Source organism: Chrysoperla carnea, chromosome 2 (assembly GCF_905475395.1).
Source record: "Chrysoperla carnea chromosome 2, inChrCarn1.1, whole genome shotgun sequence".
In the NCBI taxonomy this organism is placed as follows: domain Eukaryota; kingdom Metazoa; phylum Arthropoda; class Insecta; order Neuroptera; family Chrysopidae; genus Chrysoperla; species Chrysoperla carnea.
Window position 1 is genome coordinate 76,926,956 of NC_058338.1, and position 22,216 is coordinate 76,949,171.

At 29.5% G+C, this 22,216-nt stretch overlaps 1 protein-coding gene across 1 annotated transcript in view; it reads left to right on the forward strand.

Annotated features, from left to right (window-relative positions):
• LOC123293908 (zeta-sarcoglycan) overlaps positions 1–19,744 on the forward strand; it is a 684,554-nt gene extending 664,810 nt beyond the window's left edge. Inside the window, exons 4-6 of the mRNA XM_044874903.1 lie at positions 277–466; positions 1,607–1,799; positions 19,285–19,744. Of these exons, the coding sequence (XP_044730838.1) occupies positions 277–466; positions 1,607–1,799; positions 19,285–19,705 (804 nt within the window). The 3' untranslated portion in view covers positions 19,706–19,744. The remainder of the gene's footprint in view (positions 1–276; positions 467–1,606; positions 1,800–19,284) is intronic.
• The last annotated feature ends 2,472 nt before the right edge of the window (positions 19,745–22,216 follow it).

The following is a 22,216-nucleotide window of genomic DNA, read 5'->3' on the forward strand; positions in this document are numbered from 1 at the left end:
TCCACGTTTCTCTCACGCTGTACATGTAAAATATGTCAATTTCAATCGCACTTGTCTCATACACGGTCTTGTAAATAGATTGCCTTGAAATTTTAACATGATGAGTGCATTTAATTACTTATTTTCCAAGTTTTGTTAATTTCTTAAAATAGTTGCAATCGTAGACCAAATACCTTAAAAATAATCAGCAAAAGTTCTCGTAATTAATTCATAAATGTTCATAATATTAACATTTGATTTCAATAATAATAATTTTTTTTCGTTATTTAATTACAGGAAGGCATGGGTCAATTACGTATTGTAACAGGTGGTATACAATTAAATGGACAAGCAATGGTATTGGATGCATTAATAGCTAGTACAATTCGATCAAGAAAAGGTGTACCAATCACAATTGAATCCAGTAAAAATTTAACCTTATCAACGAGGGACAGAAATGGTTATTTATTAAATAGATTAATATTGGGTTAGTAGCTATTTTATTTGATACAAAATAAGACTTTTAGGATTTGAAAAAAAGGTTAAAATTTTCTTCAAGTCCAAAAATTATGTAGTAAAGCTTCCTACACAAAGTTAAGCCATTCCACAAAGTAAAGCTCTCCACAATTAATTAATAAAATAAGACTATATAATAATTACTCCAGGCGTTAGCAAAAATCCAATGGGCAATACGGTTGAAAAGTTCAAAATGAAATATCTCAAAAAATTATAGCTTTTCTCGTTTTGTTCCAAGTCTCGGTTCCAAGTCAGTTTTTCGAGTCTTTGGATTATTTTAGGCTTTTAGGATCCAAATTATAAAAAAATTTAGCTAATTGCCAACTGAAAATAAAAGATTTTCGTACAGGTTTTTAAGTGCAGCAAAATTACCTAATATACAAAGTTTTATTCAAATTTTTTCATTTTTGGTCGATTTTCCCGACTCTAGGATTATTCTTCAAGAAAATTGCAAAAAGTTGGGAAAAATTTTGTAAAATTCTAAAATTATTTTGACAAAAAAAAACTGCGTTCATTTAACGATTGAGAAACCAGTTTCTAAGATATCGACAGGTATCTTATTAGAGTGATATCTCGGAGCAATCTTATCTTATCAATACCTCAGAATTTTCAATTTGGTTTATTTTTGGATCTTAATATCCAAAAACTATAAAATTGAACCCATTATCAAATTGAACCAATTGGATAGTTTTCAAAGTTTTTTGACCCTGTTAAGTCATATCTCAAATATTACTCATCCAATCTTTAAATATACCCGATTTTTTTAATCAAAATTAGTCAATTTTCCTGAATTTTCTTGAAATTGCGAAATACAATTTCTTTTGTGACTTTTCCGAAGTTTTTAAAGAGACCTTAACAAATTTGCAAAAAATCAAGATATTTTGTTTGTTTCGAATGCCGTATGGGGGTATAATATCCCTTGTCTTTAAATTACAAAATCAAGTAGATTTTGTATCTATAAACTATTATTGATGACGACTATTACTCAAAAAATATCTCCAGAATGTCCGCCAAAAGAAAGGGTTGTAGACGATATTACAATTGTTAAATCATCCTGTATATTATGATTAATGGTATAATGTCTAATTATATTTTGATATTGTTTGTATAGGTAATGATCGTCTAGAATGTCAAACAAGAGGTTTTCGAATAACAGACGATAGAGGTGCTGTAATATTTTCAGCTGATCGACGTGAAGTAGTATTAGGTGCTGAAGTATTAAAAGTAACGGGTGTTGGTGGTGTTGTGTTTGAAGGCAGTATACAAACACCATTAGTTCGTGCAGAATCCGCCCATGATTTAAGGTTTGTAAATTTATGATTATTACTTACATACATTTTATTATAATTACACCCCGCCTCGTACTTGTTACTTCATTGTAATAGATTGTTAGTTTCTAACCTAATTTATCTGGAGATATGAAAATTAATTTACTTTAAGATAATAATTCGAAAAATGGACGCAAATGTAAATAAACTACGAATTTTAATGTTTTTTTCGTAGTAGTCAACGTAGACAATAATATATTTCCAAAAATAAATACGTTAAATCTTCCAAACAAATTTTTGACGAAATCAAGTTAATGAATTTTCATCCAGATATTGAAGTGACAGCTTGATACCTCCAGGCTCATCCAGGCTCGAGTAATCGAGCTTATCTAATCTAAAACAATAAACGTCGGGTTAAGGATCTCGAAGCTGTCTGCGTATAATCAGGACTGGCTCTGCCAATCGAGGCAGGATATGAAGTTGTATATGTCATTGATTTTTCAAAAGATATGACAAAAGATTTTTCTTCACGTAGGCGACTCAGAGCTTAAGAGGTCATAGTATCAAAACTTCCACAGATGTTCTTCAGTGTTTGTCTAGTGACTTATGTATGCAACACAGCACTAAAAACGGTACAGAAAAATGAAGAGAATTTAATAAAATTAAATTTGTTAAGAAATTCGAGGTATTCTGTTATCAGTTAATAAGGTTCTACTATAAAGTGTTATAATGGGCTAAAGGATTTTAATAGAGTTACTCTTACTAATCTAGTGACAAAAATTAAAAAACCACCGAAAAATGTTTCGGGTACGGAACCCTGAACTCGCACTTGAGACATGTCTAACAACACTCTCCAATAAATTAGTTTTTTCCTTAGAGGCTTCTGCAAACTGAGCCGATTTGAAAATCATCGCCTTTTTTTAGCTGTTCAGAGTACGGAACCCTAAACTCGCACTTGATACATAGCTAAGAAGACTCTCTATTAAATTACCTATGAAAAGAAACAAAAAAATACTTACCGGTCAAACTTATAACACCCCTTTTTTGGTTGGGGGGTTAAGAGTAAAGAAAATTGTAGTTGCTCAAGGAATCTTTGGAAAGTTGGTAAAAAATTTTGACATTTTGGAGAAGAAAGTAGTTACCTTCCGAATGCTTATATGTAAATATAAAAGGTTACCTGTTGGTAGATAAATAGTTCCAGAATTCTGGAGATGAACATATTTTTTTGGCATATTGCCTTTTCACGAAGAAGTAAAAGAATTTGAAGTTCGTATGGACATGTACAATTTTGAATGAATTACACGCAGTCAAAGACGCGGATAACAACTAGCATAATATAAAATAATTTAACCTCTAATATAGAAATAACAATAAGTATTTTCAAAGCAAGTTAGTAGGTTATTATAAAGAAAGGATCATCCCTACATGTACCATATGGAGAGACTGCTGCAAGAAAAGCACTATAAACTATATGGAACCAACAAATGCTATAACATTACACAGATATTATATAAAGTGCAAAAGGTTTTTGATACCAAACAAGAGTCAAACCAACCTCTATATATTCATTTAAATGGGATATGATTTAATGGGTTTAATATAGGTCTGATTACAAGTTATTAATAAAATGTATTTCACTAAATTAGAGTAGAGAAATGATGATATGCAAATGAAATTTACTTTAAGTATTTTCATTTATATTATATAATCACAATTATGTATTATATTTGTATATAAAGCGTCTCTTTAAAAGTTTGGAAAATAAATTATAGTGGAAAAAACAACAAGCTTTATTACACTAAAAAATGAATAATAATTTTAATGATTATATAAAATTTAAAGCGTGGGGTGCTCTCTACATACATGCTTTAAACTAGCTGGTTTGACAGATATCGACCACCCCGCTTTTACAAGCTTTTTTTTAGTCTTTACTCAAATCTTGCAAGTCAAATTTGATCCACTTCCCGGTTTCCGATTGAGCTGAAATTTTACATGCACGTTTAGTTCGGATGAAAATGCATGGTAAGGTTGTGGCGTCGTGAATTTCTATCCACCATCCCCCATATTTGATATATATACATTTTTTAGTCTTAAATTAAAAATTTTAATAAAAAATACTTTTTAAGGGACAAGCTTTTATTGTACTAAAAAGTTGAAAGTAATTTTATCTATGAGTCACTCATACTCGACTATTTGTTCGCTTGAGGCGCTTAATGTCAAGAATGAATCGAAAAATAATTAGGCATGTGGAGTATGAGTAATTGTCTGGTATAAGTGACTCATAGATAAACTTATTTTCTACTTTTTAGTACAATAAAAGCTTGTCCTTTAAAAAGTGTTTTTTATTAAAATTTTTTTACATAACAATGAGTATTATTATCCACTTTTTAGTGGAAGCATATATTAAGCATGCTTTCCGCGCTCTTTTCAATTACCTTTGAATATTTTTGGAAACTCAATAAATTTTTCTGTGATTTATTCAATCGATATCATAATTGACTGTTTCCGATTTCAATTCGTTCAGCTGTTAATGATTCAAAGATGTCATCTCAAATTCAAGAAATCGATCGAGAAATATCTGATCCTTTATTTAATTCTTACGTTAAAATTATAATACATGTCTTTTGAGCTTCATTGGTAGTCATATATCGTTAGAAATCTTCCGATAATTTATCATTAAATTTATCCCACAATAGTTCAAGGTAAACTGGATTGCAATGCATTAAAATTCTAACAAATAATCGACGTAGTCTGGAAGGCATCATCCATAATGCAGCTTCTTCAATTGTTTTATGCCATTCTGTATCATCTTCAATTAGTCTTAATATTAAACAAGTTTCTGTATAAGTTGAATCAACTTGTCAATTTACAGTCCTTAAATCTTTAAAACTATTTGCTTATGTTACCCTTAATAAAAATTGTCGAAGCTGGAATAGCTTTTTTTAACTTTAAATCGAAATCTCAGAATATTTTAATTCAACCTTTTTAATTTTCACTTGAAATTCCCTTCTGCCATTCTTGATTTTCATAATATTTTATTGGGAATTTTCGCATAATATTTAAGAAACACTCTATAACAGCATTATTTAAATTGTTATTAGTTATTTAGTGCAAGGGTGTTTATTTTAGACGTTTGATAGTATGTATTTAACAATTTCATATTAGATATCTGAGCATATTAAATTTTATAGAGACGATGACAGTACTTCAGTAATCTTCGATGGTGCTACACTGAAAAAATGATTCTTACTACCAACCGATATGAGGTTGTCTCAACTTCATCGCGAGATCAAATATGGCGAATGGTGCCACGAATGTTACACAACTATCGCAGGGAGTTGAGTAGTGAAGTTGACACAAACGCATGAGTTGTTTGTATGAAAGTAATATACTGTCTAACAAAATTTCAAATATTGTTGTTTTGAAATGTAACATAGTTTTAAACAATCCTTTTTTTATTAACAAAATACAGATGTGAGTGTCACAACTACATGAGCAGGTAAAAAAAATAAGGTTTATACCTGCTTGTAAGTTTATTAAAAAAAAATTTTTCGAGTCGGACCAGCGACACATGGATTACTATTGATTCTAGTGTCCTACGTCTACAGCTTAACCAACTGAGCTACCGATGTTTATATATATATATACCAAAAATTATGGAATATATTATAAAAATGATCAATGAGTTTATTTCAAACTTCCTGTCAGTTAGTAACAACAATCTTGATGTAGTTGGCTCAATCACACCTGGACTAGACATGATAGATATGCGATTATAATAACTAAATCATCTAATTAAAGCATACGCAAAGAAATTTTCTTTTAATGTATCGATTTGCTTCATTTACACGATTATATATTTCAACTAAGTACAATTTTATTTTCCATCAATCAAATGCATGACTTAAAACTAAAATCAATCTCTCTCATAGAAGTAATGATTTTGTTTATTTATCTTCAGTGATTTGGTATCAATGAATTTGTATTTTAAATTCAATCCCATTCTATTGTCAATACAAATATTTAGCTGTACCAACTTGTTACAATCGTTAGGAAATTGTTTGAAACTATTTTTACTTTATTTCAATATGAAACGGTCAACTTCGGGATGAGGTTGTCATTATTTTAGTTTTTCTTTAGTGTTGTTTATTTTTTAACTTAAAAATATATTAAAATTTATGATACTTGACTTTGTCTTTTTATTTATTTGCCTTCTATCTAATAAAAATGATTATGACAGACATGTATTAGCAGAAGAAGACTGGTTTTAAACTGTAGAAAATTGACATATAAATTATCGCACAAAATCTTTAATCCTCCCAATCAAGATATTGTAGGGTAGCGTTCACGTAAATAATAATTACTTGAAATAGGAACATAAAGATCACGATTTAATGAAAATTGTTCAATCGAAAATCATTACTTCTTTTGCTTTATCGCTTTCAATTAGCGAAAACTAGTTTGGTTCGCTTTTCAATATTTTTCTACAATTCATCATTACTTTTGATTAATCGATTTGAATGCTGTATTAGCCTAGCATTTTCATTTATAGTCAAAATTTTCTCTCTGTAACATGTAACATGCACTATGTAGTTTGTTCAACATTTGGATATTCAATGCTTCTGAGCAGATGCACTGTCTACCATCTTGATTGAAGCACCATTTATACCCAATCACCTTTTTTACTGTTTTCCTTGTTTCTTCAAAGTCGATAAATGCAATAATTCAGAATCCGTTAAGTTTACAACTAACTTCTTTGCTTTCCTGTAGTTTTAGTAGCTAGATCTCGCAGTATCTTTGCGTACTAAAAATTGATTCGCTTTGAGAGTTTCAAGTGTCGGAAATTTTTCTTAGCGCGTTTTTGTACCATTGACAGGAATCAAGTCAGTGTAATGTTTTATGTCATAGGAGTACCGTTTCAATAAATTATGATTCTTTTATTAATATAGTTTTTTCTAAAAGCTTCTAATTGTTCATTTTCATCAAAATATTTTTGTTATTTTAAGTCATCAAAATATTTGAAAGATTAATTGAGAATTAATCTTCAAACATTTATTGGAAAAACATGTCAAATCGATGTTATATTTGGCAAAAACATGTTCTGATTTTTAGAATCTATTCATTCGTATAAAAAGGTTGTCACAAAAATTAATCTTTAGAAAAAATGTAATTGTTTATGATTTCTTTACAAGAAAAACATAAATTTATCAAAAAAAATGTAATATATATTTTCTTAAACTAATTTTCACGCAACAGCCAATTTATTTTCTTTATTTATAAGTTTTTACAGAGATTTTTCATCATGATAAATTATTTGATGGTGAACTTTATATTATGGTAATTTTATTAAATATAAGGGCAAAGTTATTAATACGTATACACATGTTCAGTGAATTTTATTCATAATTTTATTTTTAGACAAATTCCTTGACATTTATTGGTCTATTTGAGGATTAATTTTTATCCATATAAATAAAAACAAACACGTTATAGTGTTTGTTTTATTTATACGCACACAAGTTTCATAATTAATGTAGACGGTTTATGGGTTTAAAAAATGTTCATAACATTATGAGTGAGAAAAACATAAGTTACCCAAAAATTATCCAAAATTTTATATTTTCATTGGAAAATAATCTTTTTATATACAATTCGTATTAAGAAATCAAAAACCCGACTGCGTGTTAAGTAAAATCTGAAACAAGCCCAGTAGTTTCCATAGCGACTTTAACAATCGGGTGCCATTAAAATATAGATCGGCTCAAATTTTTTCAATAATGGGCTTCGACTGTTAAAGTCACTTTGTAAACTACTAGACTTGCTTCTTTCTTTTTGATTTCAGATATTAATTTTTTATTTGATTTGAAATTATTTCGTGTTTCGGCAATAAAAAATCCTCTTATTATACTATATTAAAATTTATTATTCCTAATTAAATTTACTGATATTACTGATATGTATATTTTTGTAGCCTCTTTTTATTTCCTTTATTATTTTGACATCCTACTCGGTAGGTTTGATTATTTTTCTTATTATTTAACTCATTACTATTTCGTGCCGAAAATCCACCATTTTGATTTTTTGTTCAAACACTTGCTTCAGGACCCTTTCCTGAGGATTTTGCCTCAGGATTTTTAAGGCAAACATTGCAATTCCTTAAATGTCGAAATACATTGAGCTGTTTGGGCGATACGACGTAATAAAGGAATTTACAAAAAAATAAGCATACATACATACAAAATCCGCATGAAAAACAAAACCATTACTCCTTCATAGAAGTGTAAGGATTTAATAACCCGCCAAATATATAGTGAAGGTAAATACTACGAGATAGGATTAGTACGATTGAAAGATTCTGAACACAATTCTTAATCCTTACTTAAGGAGTGTGACACCTAAAATGCAAGGAGTTGAACCAAATTTAAATGAATAAAATATTGTTCCCATACAATTTTACACTAAGGGGAAATTTGAGAAACGGCATGCTCTATATAATCGGTCGAGGTGGTCGTAAGAAAATGGTGGTTACTTTATATGATAATGCTTTCAAAAAATATATATGTATTTATAACTTTCATGGAATATATTTCCAAATTTTAAGAAAATTTCATTTTATTAGCGAATCTAGTTTTGCGTTAGAATTAAGCTCTTATAGTTCTTAACTTACTACTGCACATAAATAGATAAGTTTGTTTCACCACAATCAATATTTTGAGTATAAACTTTTTGAAATTTTCCATGTCTCGCATAATGTGAAAATTAAACTTACACTAAATGTGTGTGTATAGCAGTGGCGGATTAAGGCTTGATGCCGCCCTAGGCCCGATTTGATATGCCACCCTCTCGGCCTATTTATTTAGTTTGCGAAAATTTTCGAAGGTAGCTTCTAGAATTTTTTTTCATTTTCTGAGAATTTTTCACAAAACGACTAGTTGAAGCTACTTACAAATTTCAATCAACTGCCTATCTTTCATAGTTTTGGAAAAAATGAACACCAAAGTTTTGTCCTAATTTGCGTCCTCACGAGTAAACAATGATGTCTACAGAAAAATGTTTCAAACAAAAGCAGTTTATTTTTAGTTTACAAGACCCCAATTTATCTATCTTGCTCATTTACGAACTCAAACTAACATTTTACGTCCTGAGCACGCTATAAAAATTTCAGTCTGCTATCTCATTTGATTTTAGTTATCGTGTTGACAGACGTACAGACAGAGAGACAATCGGAAGTGGGCTAGGTAAATTTATGAACACCTATACCAAGTAAAAATTGTCTCAAGGTGCTGTACATTGTATAATGAGATTATTTATACTGAAAATACAAAAATTTCACTGAAAATACAAAAAAGGAACATAAGTTCTCAAAATTTTTCAATTCATCATTGGTTTTTTTTTTTTTTTAATAATCCATAGTATTTATCGATAAAAACTAATATTGATAAAAGCAAATTGATCTATGAAAAAATTAACATTGCGGCAAATTAAAAAGTAACTTCAATCATTAGATTATTCAATACATTTTAAATGGTTTGCTTTTAAACTTTTGACGTTCCAAAAATTTTGCCGCCCCTAAAATTGTGCCGCCCTAGGCCCGGGCCTCACGGGCCTAAGCCTAAATCCAGCACTGGTGTATAGAATTGAATGTTTAAGAACTTATGCATGAAGGGGGCATTCTCAGAAATTGGAAAGATGTAAATAAAATATTCATGCAAATTTTATGATTAAAATGTTTAAAAAAATATAAAAGAAGGGGGCCAGTACAACATTTTTATTTTATATAATGTTGATTTTTAACAGTAATTAAAAATTAAAAACTACTTGTTTCAAACGTATTTTAAAACACCAATCAGGGTTTAGTGATGTCACTGTTGTTTTGACAGCTTAGGTGTAAAAATGAATATTATTTTATGGGAATATTATTTGTGTTTTTTTAATAAAAATGGAAGTTGGTTTTAGCAAAGCAGACTCCAGGAATTTACCAAGAGTTAGTATTGACATGGTTGTAACTTTTTTTTTCGAAAGTGCAGAGTTTTCAACTGTAGAAATGAAGCCCCTCACTGCAGAACTAATAGTGGTTCCATTCTGAACAAAATATGGGAATTCAAATTGTGAATGTTATAAAAGCTGCAAAGAAATACTGGATAGCGGTTTTTTCTAAAACCTTTTTATAAATTTATTAAATAAAATTCTATGCTTTGTAAATATCTACTATTAATTGGGTAACTTTGTTAAAATTGATGGACACATTGGCACAAAGCAGGAGTCAACACGGCTTTTTTTCGGGATATTATTAGTGGTATTGTTATGATCACCTGTTGTTGATGGATAGTCCAATTTAAAATTTTTACAAAAAAATATCTCGAAAGTCGAATAAATACGCAAAAGTATGAAAGCCAGCAACGAACAAGTGCGACCAGTTACAAATGGGAATGACTTCATCGAAACTATGAGCCCGCTTTTGCACGAAAATTAGAACTGTCAATTTAAAATCACAATTTTTCGATAAATTACAATGTTTTAATTTTTTTTATATATTTGGTGTTCTATTTTTAATGGAATTTTTTTAAATGTAAGCAAAAGTAAAAATATTGCATCTTCCCTTTAGTTTATTATAACCATGTATATAAAATATATCAAAGTATACTAAGTTTAGTCCCAAGTTTGTAACGCTTAAAAATGTTGAGGCTATGAACAAAATTTTGGTATAGGTGTTCATAAAATCACCTAATTAGTCCATTTCCAGTTGTCCGTCACGATTACTCATAAACGAAAAGAGATATCAAGCTGAAATTTAGCGTGATAAGGACGTAAAAAGAAAGGTCGAGTTCGTAAATGAGCAACAGAATTGGGTCTTGGGTCCGTAGGACCCATCTTGTATACCGTTAAAGATAGATCAAAATCTATCACAAATACAATATTTTAATATCACAATGTTCCTTATAAAAAATTTAACAACTTTTGTTTCAAACATTTTTTCGTAAACATCACTGCTTACCCGTGACACCGCAAATTATGCGCAAATTGTATAGTATGTATGTATGTGTAATGTGAAAAACATGTATGTATGTGTAATGTGACACTGTCTATACATGGTATTTCAACAATTAACTCAGTCAATTTTTCGTTTTCACTTGTTTTCTTTCAAATTTGAACCTAGCGCTGTAAGTATTATTGAAGACGCAACATGACAACAGTTTCATTCGGAATATACCAATAGAAAAACAATTTTATTTATCACATTGCTTGAATCAAGTTTTGGTGAAGAAACCATGGTAAGCTGTAATAGTAATAATGAATTATCAATCCTGAAAGTTTTATTCTTGCATAAATAAGCTACATTGTATATGAATAGTAATAAAAATAAATTAGTTTATTTTCTCCATGAAATTTGATATAATTACAACAATTTATTTTTTATTTATCTATAACAATAAAACAAATTTCATATTCGTGTAAGTATATGAATGAAACTAATCTAGCCACATACCTACTATCTATCATTTCGAACAAAGTAAATAAATATCTAGCACTTGGCTTATTCACAATTTTATGTTGAGTATATATTTTATGAATAATTTTGTTAGTAAATAATAAATATTACGGTAATATAAAGGGTCTTCTGCTAAGAGGTGTCATTTTAAAATTAAATTTTTTGTACTGTCAAAGCTAAGTAAATACTAAGATTACGATTTACTTCAATAAATAATAGAAATAGTGAAAATTCTCTAAATATAGCGAAAATTTTTGCAGAAAAGATTTGAAGAGTTTGATGAGCATTTGGTCGGAATGAAGCGGCGTTTCGAGTAACCCTCTAAAAATTAATGTGTCCAAGAATAATATCCGAACTCTTATTTGCGAAATAAATCGGACAATGCGCAGTAAAATTATGCAGGAAATGAATACAAGTATACAGAATGTTCGATTTACGTCTAGGCATGTAAATATCACGAGTATGACAGAGAACATGCGTTAAGCAATGCATCTAAGTACGAGGTAGGATAGGTGTTATATGAAATTGTATCGTGGCTTATCTGTTGTAGCTCATCTATTCATCTGTTCAACTAAGAAACTCCCACTCTCCAAGCTTCTTACAACTAACTATCTCAATGCATATCGAAGCTTCAACACATGTATATATAATACCTCTCACCTAGACGCTTTGCTTAACGCATGTATTCTATCATACTCGTGATATTTATATGCCTAGATATAAATCGAACATTCTGTATAATCACAGCCGTGGGGATCATTTAAGTTCCACAAGTAGACGGAGAATTTGAAAATGAACTAAAATATAGTATGAAATAGGTTTTTATAAAATTAAAATGACACCACTTAATGGAAAGCCTTATATATACATATAGATAGTCAAAGGCTTCATAGAAGTTTTTATACTTACATAAAATATTTATACAAAGTGATTTGTTCATTTAATTATTACTTTTATATAAACTATAATAAATGCACATTCTATTACTGGAAAATCTGTTTGATTTTCAAAACATATTTCCAACAAAAATTGTTAGCTTGTCCATAAAAAAAAACTTTCTGATTTTATGTACCTATCTCTTATCATATATGATCAGTTCAATTTTAAATAATCATTTATGTCAACTATAAATTATAGATAATTGAAATAAATAATAAGTTAAGAAAACTAAAAAAATAAACCCGCTTTTGTAACTAACTGAACTGAAGAATATAAAATAATTTGAAGTATGAAAATAAAATAATTCGAAAACATCATCATTTTAAAGTTTCGTAAAATTTCATTTCGTAATTTTCAAATACGGGTAATCGAGTTTGAAGCAAACTATTTGTCAACACAACTCATTGTCAAATTTTCGGGAAAAAGTGGGTTTTTCGTACGTCGATATGTTGAAATAACTCTAAGAGAATGTACATGGCTCGAGAATTGACCCGCGTGTTACACCTGATACAACATAGTATTTTTATGATGAACTTTGTCGAATGTGTATTTGGAATTGCGGCTTGCAGAGGGGTACGAGAAGAATACAAAATTTATGATTTTTAATCGCTTTTTTCGAGGAACTCTGACTTTTTGGTTACGGTTAGGGTGATTAAAGGTAAGTTCAAATTACCCCTTGGGAAAAGGCCGCCATCTTTGTGCAATTTTGGCGACCTCTGGCGCGAGAACAACGAGTCATAGTAAACAATTGTTATTGCCCGTTATGCTGCCTATAACTTTCATTGAGACTTTTTTTTCCATTCCTTTCACCGCAAATGTTTAAATCTCAAAAAGCAAAATTTTGTCTCAAATTTGGCACTAATTTTTCAGTAGATTGTTTAATATGTAACTTGCGCATCTTTTTTGTAGCGACATGTTATTCTCTACAAAAATGCTTACGGCATTTTTTTCGTTGAAATCAATAGTGTAGCAGTTATTGAAAATAAACAAACTCTTCCCTACAAACCAATATGGCGATCACCCCTGAGGAGTAGCCTCCAGTCTTTGTTGACGAATCACCTGATACGATCATGTATAATCTCAATATAATAATAATAATAATAATAATACTATGATACATATAACGAAGTTTATGATATAAAAAGATGTTACACAGTACAGTAACAAATAATAAGTGTGTGCAGTATCAGATTCAAGTATGTATAGTATTTTTATACTATACTTTACTATGCTAGTAGTTATATAATGTAATAAATACTATAGTAGTACGTACCATACGAACAAGCAACGAGTAGTATCAACTCAAAACTTGTTTACCAAATTATAAATTAACAAACTTTTGTAGTTTACCCATCATCTTAATATTATAATATTTTTACAAAACTTTATTTCTTAAAAAAAAAAAAAAATTATATGTATATAAAGTAAAAAAATATCTATTCATATTATATATAAATATAAATAAATATATTTATATGTAGTTGTGTGTAATATTAAAAATATTATACTAACTACTTCATTTTATATGTGTGTGTTATAGTTTGTATTATATGTAGCTATATACGATGTGCCATTAAGTCTTATATAATTACTAGCGGACTCGACAGACGTTGTCCTGTGGAAATGTGACTCCAATTTATTAATACCTGAACTATACTTAGCCTGCTCGCTGAACCCATCCTGCTAAAAACCACTATTCCAAAACTTTTCCATCTATTCCTTCAACCTTGGGCCTGGCCTTCGACCTGGCAGGAGCCTTTGACAGTTGAGCTCGCTGCGCTTAATAAGTACCTATTTTCAATACCTGAATAATAATAATAAATAACAATAATAATAATAATAGGGATTATCCTCCGTTTCTTTGACATATACGCTTATAACAGAGACCCACCCACATCATTATTTGTTAATATTTATTTATTAAACTACAATCATTCATACAGTTACATTTTTTGATGTGAATGTAGTCGGTTACTTCGTTCTTAGCCGAGCGATGACAATGTGATCAATTCTATCGCCTATTAATTATAATTGCTCAGACTGCCGCTGCCTGGATTCGAAACCGCAAACCTCAATACTATCAAAAATACATAGTACATAGTATGTTGACATATATGATTAATATGCGCTCCCACCATTGAATGAAATTAACACTAACATCTACACACTGGAAATATATACAGTAGATTTCTCTTACTTGATTTTCCTGCCCATGCGATATCTTTCTTATTACTTAATCAAATTCCATGATTTACCCCCACCCCCTCGTTTTCAAGCTTATCGTGCAGTCTACCAACATTAATTAGATCTAACAATGTACCGCTTAGAAAAAAAACGGGCCATATAATGAATTTTAAAATTTAATTTACTTCTTTATATAATTGGTATATCATATTTGAAAATAAAAAATTGCCTTTGAATAAATTAAAGTAAACTGCTATGAAATTATATTATTTCTCTAGCCTGTTTCTAGCCACGACTATCGTCCTGCGGAAGTCCGTTTGGGTCGAGTTAGTATCATATAAATTTCACGTGTTTCTGTTGGGGAAGTCATTTTGTCATGCGATAATCGGTGGTTTAACATAGAAGTACGATAACAGGCATAAAATTGGTTTTAAAAGGCGTTGAATAAACATTTAGACTATGAAACCATAGAAATTTGCGACAATACTGTTAAAATGCATAAGTGAACTTTCTAACAAAAAACATTGCCTACTCTTTTAATGGTGAAACCAATCCATAGACCACTGCTGTTTTGTTTAAAGATTGTATCCTATTTATGACTACCATATTGATGGCTTCAAGTCATTGTGATATTCCCAATTTTTGATTTATAAGTTAGAAACTTGGCAACTAAATTGTTACGATTCTAGAAAAATTTAATAGTGAATTTTTTGAACTTAGTAGTGAATTTCGCAAATTTTCCAAAAGCTATCAAGAATTTAAACTCCAGGCTCGAATTTTACACCCCAAAAATGTGTAGAACCGACAACTGTAACTCTCTACGATATAAATAAAGTTGGTAATTAATTTACTAAATGGTTTTACTTAATGCACCACTGGGCTACGAAAAGTATCGTAAATATTACTCTCATTAATTTCAAATTGTGACAATAAGTTTTAATTCATTTAGTAGAAGTATTTTTACGTACAATGCATGTATGAATTTCCGTGCATAAACCTAATGTATAATATCATAGGGGGTACATACTCCTAGTTCCATGGTGGTTTATAAGGGTGCGCCGTCTTTACTAATACTACTTTCGTTTAAAGATAGTATACAGAACTATTTTTGTATGTATTCTTGTTTGAAAAATCTTGTATTTTTAATCAGAGCTGTATGCAGGTAAGGGCTTCGAAATACGATATACATATTTCATAGTATTATAGTAGAAATATTAACTATTAAATCAATAGATTATACAATTGTAATAATTCACTTCAAGAAAATTGAGCCCATCACTTCTTGCAAATCTACTGATTACTTCCAGGATCTGTGGAAAAAACTAACTTTTAACCCTTTAGACACTTGCATTTTTATCCGATTGTCAAGGAGTGGTTATATTTTTCAATTAGGAATAATAAGTACTATGTTAAATAGGTAATTGAATATCGTAACTAAAAAGTAAAAAACAAATAAATAAATTCAGTAAATCAGAAAGTCTGGCTGCGTTAAATAAAATCAGAAAAAAATCAAGTCCAGTAGTTTATACAGCGAGATTTGAACCGGTTTAGGTTTTAAATGGGATTCACTATTCAAGTCTCTATGTAAACTAGCAGATATGTTTTCCTCTTTTCAGTTTTTAGAGTTTGGATGTCCGATATTTGTTCCGTATTTTTTTATTTAAAAAGACACAAATTTTATCAATAATATAAGAACCGTTTAAAACGTCTCCACACAAATACCAATTTGAATGTACCGATTATATACTTCATTTCGTTATCTACGACACACGTTTATATCACGGCAGTTATCTATCAACCAAAATGGACAATGCCACACGGACTTCACACTATACAATACATACAAAGCGAACCACAATGTATATACTCGCCAATTGATGTCAAGAAGAGTCATATTTTGCAGTTGATAGATCACCCTCGAAATCCCCTGCATCCTAAATTTCATGAAAATTATTGTAGCCATTTCCGAGCTTCTAGATATACAAAAATTGCTCGTTTAAATATATAAGATTTAACACAGTCGGGCTTTCAGATTTTCAGATTTTATTGTTTATCGTCTTGTTATAAATAAATGCTTTTTATCATTTATGGTAGACAAAAAAGCTGTTCAAAAACACAAAAATTAAAAAACTGAATTTCTAAAAAATCACACTCGAGTTTCTATTGAAACCTCAAAATTTCTTAATTTACCATACTTACTATTATCAATCGTACATGGGAGTAAGGGGGAATTTTTATGAATGTCTTATATTTGTCGTTATTTCAAATCTTTCCAAATATTCCCGCATTAAGATATCTTACGTTTTATGTACGGCACTGACAATCATTGTTTAAAAAATACTGATGTTTCAAAGGAGAGCTTTGGAATCTTAATAAATTTATATTGCAATTTTCTACCGATTAAACAAATCTCCTAAAACTAAACTAAATATCTACGGGTCTGTGCAATAAGTACATATTTACATTATAAAATAAATTGTAAAGAATATAATATAAATTAAAAATATATATTATACATACGTTAAAAAAATCTGCGGTATAAATATTACATTCGCTCAAACCCGTTGCAACTTTAAATATACAATCAGAAACATTTAGGCATATAGCTAGTACATTTATGATTCTTTATAAATGTTTCAAATTTTCAGTTTAGTCCCTCATTTGATATTAATCAACAATCATTGTTCGTTATTCCCTGACCACTCAAATGTGGCTACGTATTAATTTTTGTAAAAACTACTTTGAAGTCAAGTTTTAATTTAAAACAATGGATTAGACCGTTTCAATGGATGAGATTTGTCGGTAAATGACAGGACATTCAGTTTTTATGGAAAGAGAAGAAGCTCTGAATATCTTCCAACATATCTTCCAGCACATATCACCTCGTCTTTATATATACGTAAAGTTGATAAGATACTCTAAGGGTTTGAAGATGATTTTATGCTCGAAAATAATATTATTTCTTTTCTCGCACTTTTCCTGCGGACGAAATTTTCTTAAACTTAAAGGATAAATATATAAATTTATCATAAAACCTATTTCTCTTTTTTAAGTGTTAAGGAAGATTGGACAAAGGACATACATGGTATACAGATACTCATCTTTGTATAAACTCATTGAGTAAAATTTTTTTTTTTATGAAAATGAAAAGAGAAATATCTTACTAATAAAATGAAAGTTATTATTATCAGAGCATTCTTATATGCACACAACACACAACTATCACGAAATGAGGCCATAAGTAGTAGATAGCCGTACAGTATGGTTTTTATAAAAGAAACAAGAAAAAAATATGTTCTCACAGTGGTAATAATACTTTGTGGAAACTGCTTTTCTCTCTTAGTTAAATAAATTTGTATTTTGCAACACTACAACTATTATGGTGGAAATCTAAATAATATTATTATTATAATGTTCTTTTTTTTTATACAAATTAATTTTTTATACAAAATCTACGCATGCATATATTAAAAAATGAAATTTATTGGTGGTGATTATTCTTACAATCTTCGTAAGAATTAGTGGTGTAATAAATTGTACAAAAAAACCTGAGTTTTAACATTTATTTTTCCAAATAAATTTTAACTATTTTGAAAGATTTAGTAAAAGAAAACAAAACTAAAACATGTTTAACACACCCAGGTAACGACTTTATTTTTTTTTTTCTCAATTTTTTATATTTTTATATATTTTATTCATTTCTGATATTTATTTGTTCATTTGGATCGATCCCAATTGATCTGTTTAAAAATATTTTCACACAATAAATAATTATCAATCGGGACGATAATTTTTCAAATTTGCACTCATTTAAAAGTGCTCCCAAATCAATTTGCTTGTACATCAGCCACAGACTGTTTTTCTCCAAATAAATGGGACCAAAAAATAACAGATTGCTAAGCCCATTAGTAGTTTTCGAAATCCTTTTAAAGACTCACGAGAAACGAAAACGTGCAGAACGGTCATTTTAACATTTTTACTGGGAGAAAGTACTAGCGCGATAAATTGCAAATTGCACGCGTAATACAGTATACGAAAGTTAAACTTCAAAATTTTTTTTATAGCTCCAATTGACTTGGAAATTTGACGGTTAGTAGATAAGACTCCAAGAAACAAATGTTATATGATGCTGAGTGGTGCTTTTCCCCAGGTTATGTTAAACCCTACTAGGTCTTAAAAAAATATATGTCAAAAATGACGACAGACATCGATAGGGTGATGAATTCTAATCAAAAAGTAAAATCCAAATATATTTTGGAAAGTATATTACCAAGTTATTGGCGATTGAAATTCGGAGTATTTAACGTCGAATAACTGAAAAAAAATTTTTTGAAAAACTATAACGTACACTTTTTAAAATACCATACAAAACTTTCAAAATAAAAAACTTCAAGTTATTTCCACGAAAATTAACGGAGTTAAAATGAAAAAAAAAAACACTCGTATGTTTTATTCAGCACAAAAACTGATGAATTTACCAATGGAACTAAAAATAATGCTTGCCCATTTCCAATTTGCTTTATTTAGTTACTGACAACATACTAAGAAAGCTCTGTTTGTGTAGAATATTTTACCTTCGTAACTTTTTTTTAAACTTTATTATTAATTATTTATCGAGTTACTTAACGATAAACACTTTTTTCTTTTTTTTACCCATTCGAGTATGAAATAGACGTGTTCTGTGCGATGACAAATAGCTAATTACCCACACCGTGTGACAAATAAATCGTGTAATTAGCTATTTGTCGAACAGAAAATATTGCAGAAAAATAAAATTTATCCTCCATGATTCAAGAAATACATTTTCATATCTCAAATATTAACCTAGGAAAGAAAAAATTGTTAGAAACTTCGCATTGTATTTGATTTTGAAAACAAGTAAATAATTTATACTTATTTTATTTACAGATTAGAATCACCAACACGTTCATTAGAATTACGTGCACCTGTATCAATTGCCATAGAATCACGTGCTGGTGCAATTAAAGCACAATGTTTAACAGATATGAAATTACAATCTGTTGCTGGCGCAGTACGATTAGAAGCAGCCAATGTATTTATGCCAAATTTACCAACAGCATCAATTATTCGTAATAGTAATTCTAGAATGGATACATCATCATCAGCACGTACATCATCATCTCACTCTGCCACATCATCAGGTTCAGCGTCATCGGCATCATCAACCGGTAGTGGGGGTAGCAGCAGCACTAATAGTGGTTCATCTACACAAATATTTCAATTATGTGTTTGTGGTGATGGTAAATTGTTTTTGGCACCATCACATGGCACATGCTCTACAGATGAAGCAAATCGTGTTTGTCGGTAACATGGATTGATTTATTGTTTTTGTTAATTGTATTTTTTACTTATAGTGGAATTTTTAATTTTTGCTTTTTGGATTGAAAAACCTTGAATGAAAATGATTGATTTTTAATTTTATAATATTGATAAGCCTTTCAGTAGTTTCAAAATAGGTAGGAGAAAGTGGTATATAATGATCCCTCGATGTTTTAAGTGATAGCTTCTACGTGAACAAATGAATCATTCAACAAAAACCAATGACTATCTATAAGCTATTTATGTTTCATAGCAAAAATATTTATAAAACTGCTTATGATTAATGATAAGAAAAATTTCTGCTTAAAATTTCTTTTTCTGTGTTAGTTTTCGCCGACTGGTTGTTTCACACTTGGCTACTGTCGACTTTAAATAATATTATAACACATTTGCTAAGTGTGAAATAAATGTTAATGTCAGTTCTATGGCGATATTTATTTCTTTTTATAGTTCTATGGCGATATTTATTATATGCCGTTATGGGTTAAATGATTCTATTTGGTGTGCAAAATCATAATAGATAAAATGATCTCCCATCATGTGACGGGTCTGGAAACTGTTGATTCAGATGATTTTACCAGAGATTTTTGTTTTCATACTAATCTTTGATGCAATGTAGAAGAACAATTAATATTCTATGTGCACTATTTGGTAAAAAATGCAATGGGATTATTTTACCCACCTATTACAAGGTCAGTAAAACGACCCCTTTTGAAAAACATTGAATAGTTCTAATAATTTGAACAAATCAAAAGAAATTGTTATGCTAATATTGCAATACTTGAATGAAAAAAAAAATCCAAAAATATTTCGACGTTGTACATATCTCAAATAATTTGGCTATAAATTACATTTTTTCTTAGAAGGATCGTTATAAACTACCTTCTCCTACGGTCTTTATTTTTTAAATAACATTTTGGAAATAATCGAACAAAATTTGCAAAAAAGATCTCCCCCGATACTCTTTTATACCTCTTTCGAGTCAAAATCATGTTTCAATACCTTTGAATCGAAAAGACGTAATTTTTGAGCTAATGACCCATTTTAGTTCCACCGTTCCCAGTTTAGTTGCATCAAATGTTTTATGATAATCAATCACTGAGCTGCCAAAAAACCGACAACATGTGTGTTAGCATATGCCTGCCCATAGAGGTATATTAAGACATTTGACAAAAATCACATTAAGTAAAAATATATTGTGTTCTTATGACAACTTGTGGACTTTAGTGAACTTATGATTTATTAAAAATTGATTTTCAACAAATATATAATTTTCAAAATTGCGTAGTTATTATAAATTTCAAATTTTTTCGAAAATATATGTACTTTGTTTTAAATATTTTAACACAAATAAACAAACCTACATATTAAAACATATTGGCTTTTAAAAGTAATTGGTTTGATGTATCGATCAACTGTTAAATACTTAATACGTATAATGGATAATCATTTGGAATTATTTTTAAATCGTAAATTTGAATGTGTACAAATCAATTGCCCATCAAAAATTTCCTGGTAGTTAAAGAAATTACTTATATCCTTTTTTCAAAATCCTAACCGCCGTATACCAGATTTCGATTTCGATTAATTTAAATAAAATAAAGTTTAAAATCTGAAACCACGACGACTACAAAATCACGTTCTAAAAAGTTTGAAAACAAGAAAATATTTTTTCGGAAATTGTCATAAGTAAAATCGTCATTACAGTCGAAAGATCTCCAAGATTATAAGTTCCCCACAGGACGAAAAAGAGGTCTTCCGACTGTAATGACGATTGTACTTATCATAACAATTTCACGTGAAAATATTTCCTTGTTTTCAAACTACTACTACTTTCATTGGATTCCAAATTATTTTTAGGTCATGACTTTATGTCCTATAAAGGGCGAAGGGCGTCATATTCAATTTGATGTGACATATAGCCTATCACCAGTGGATAATCGTGGCCCTTCAACGACATCTTATTTGTCAAATAATGACAGTATTTTAGAAGCTATGAGGAAACATACATACATACCGGTTAAACAAATATCCCTCGCTGTCTTCGGGGTAATAAATAAGAGTGATTTAATACGGTAGAATGAAATTCTTTGAACATGTTAATTGCATGCGTCCTAGAATAAGGCAAAAACATTTTGGTCTAATGTACAAATAGAGAAAGTACGGTTATTTTATATACAAGCAGGTACAACGAAAATTAAAGAAGGTACAAAATCGTAACTTCAAGCCTAATCCTTACATCTCATTGAAGGTGTGAAGATGTTCCCATCACACTCTAAAGTCAGGGGGGCTCTTTTTTCTTTTATACATGCAAATTACCAAAAAAAAAAAGAAGATATTATAAATGTTTGCTAAGGCTTTATGGTAGATTAAAATTACTTCTTATATTAAATTGGCAATAATTAACAAAAAATATACCATAAAATTAATTAACGATTATTTTTTAGAAAATAGAAAAGGCTGTGTTTAAAAAAAAAATATTACTAAAAAATTAAAAACC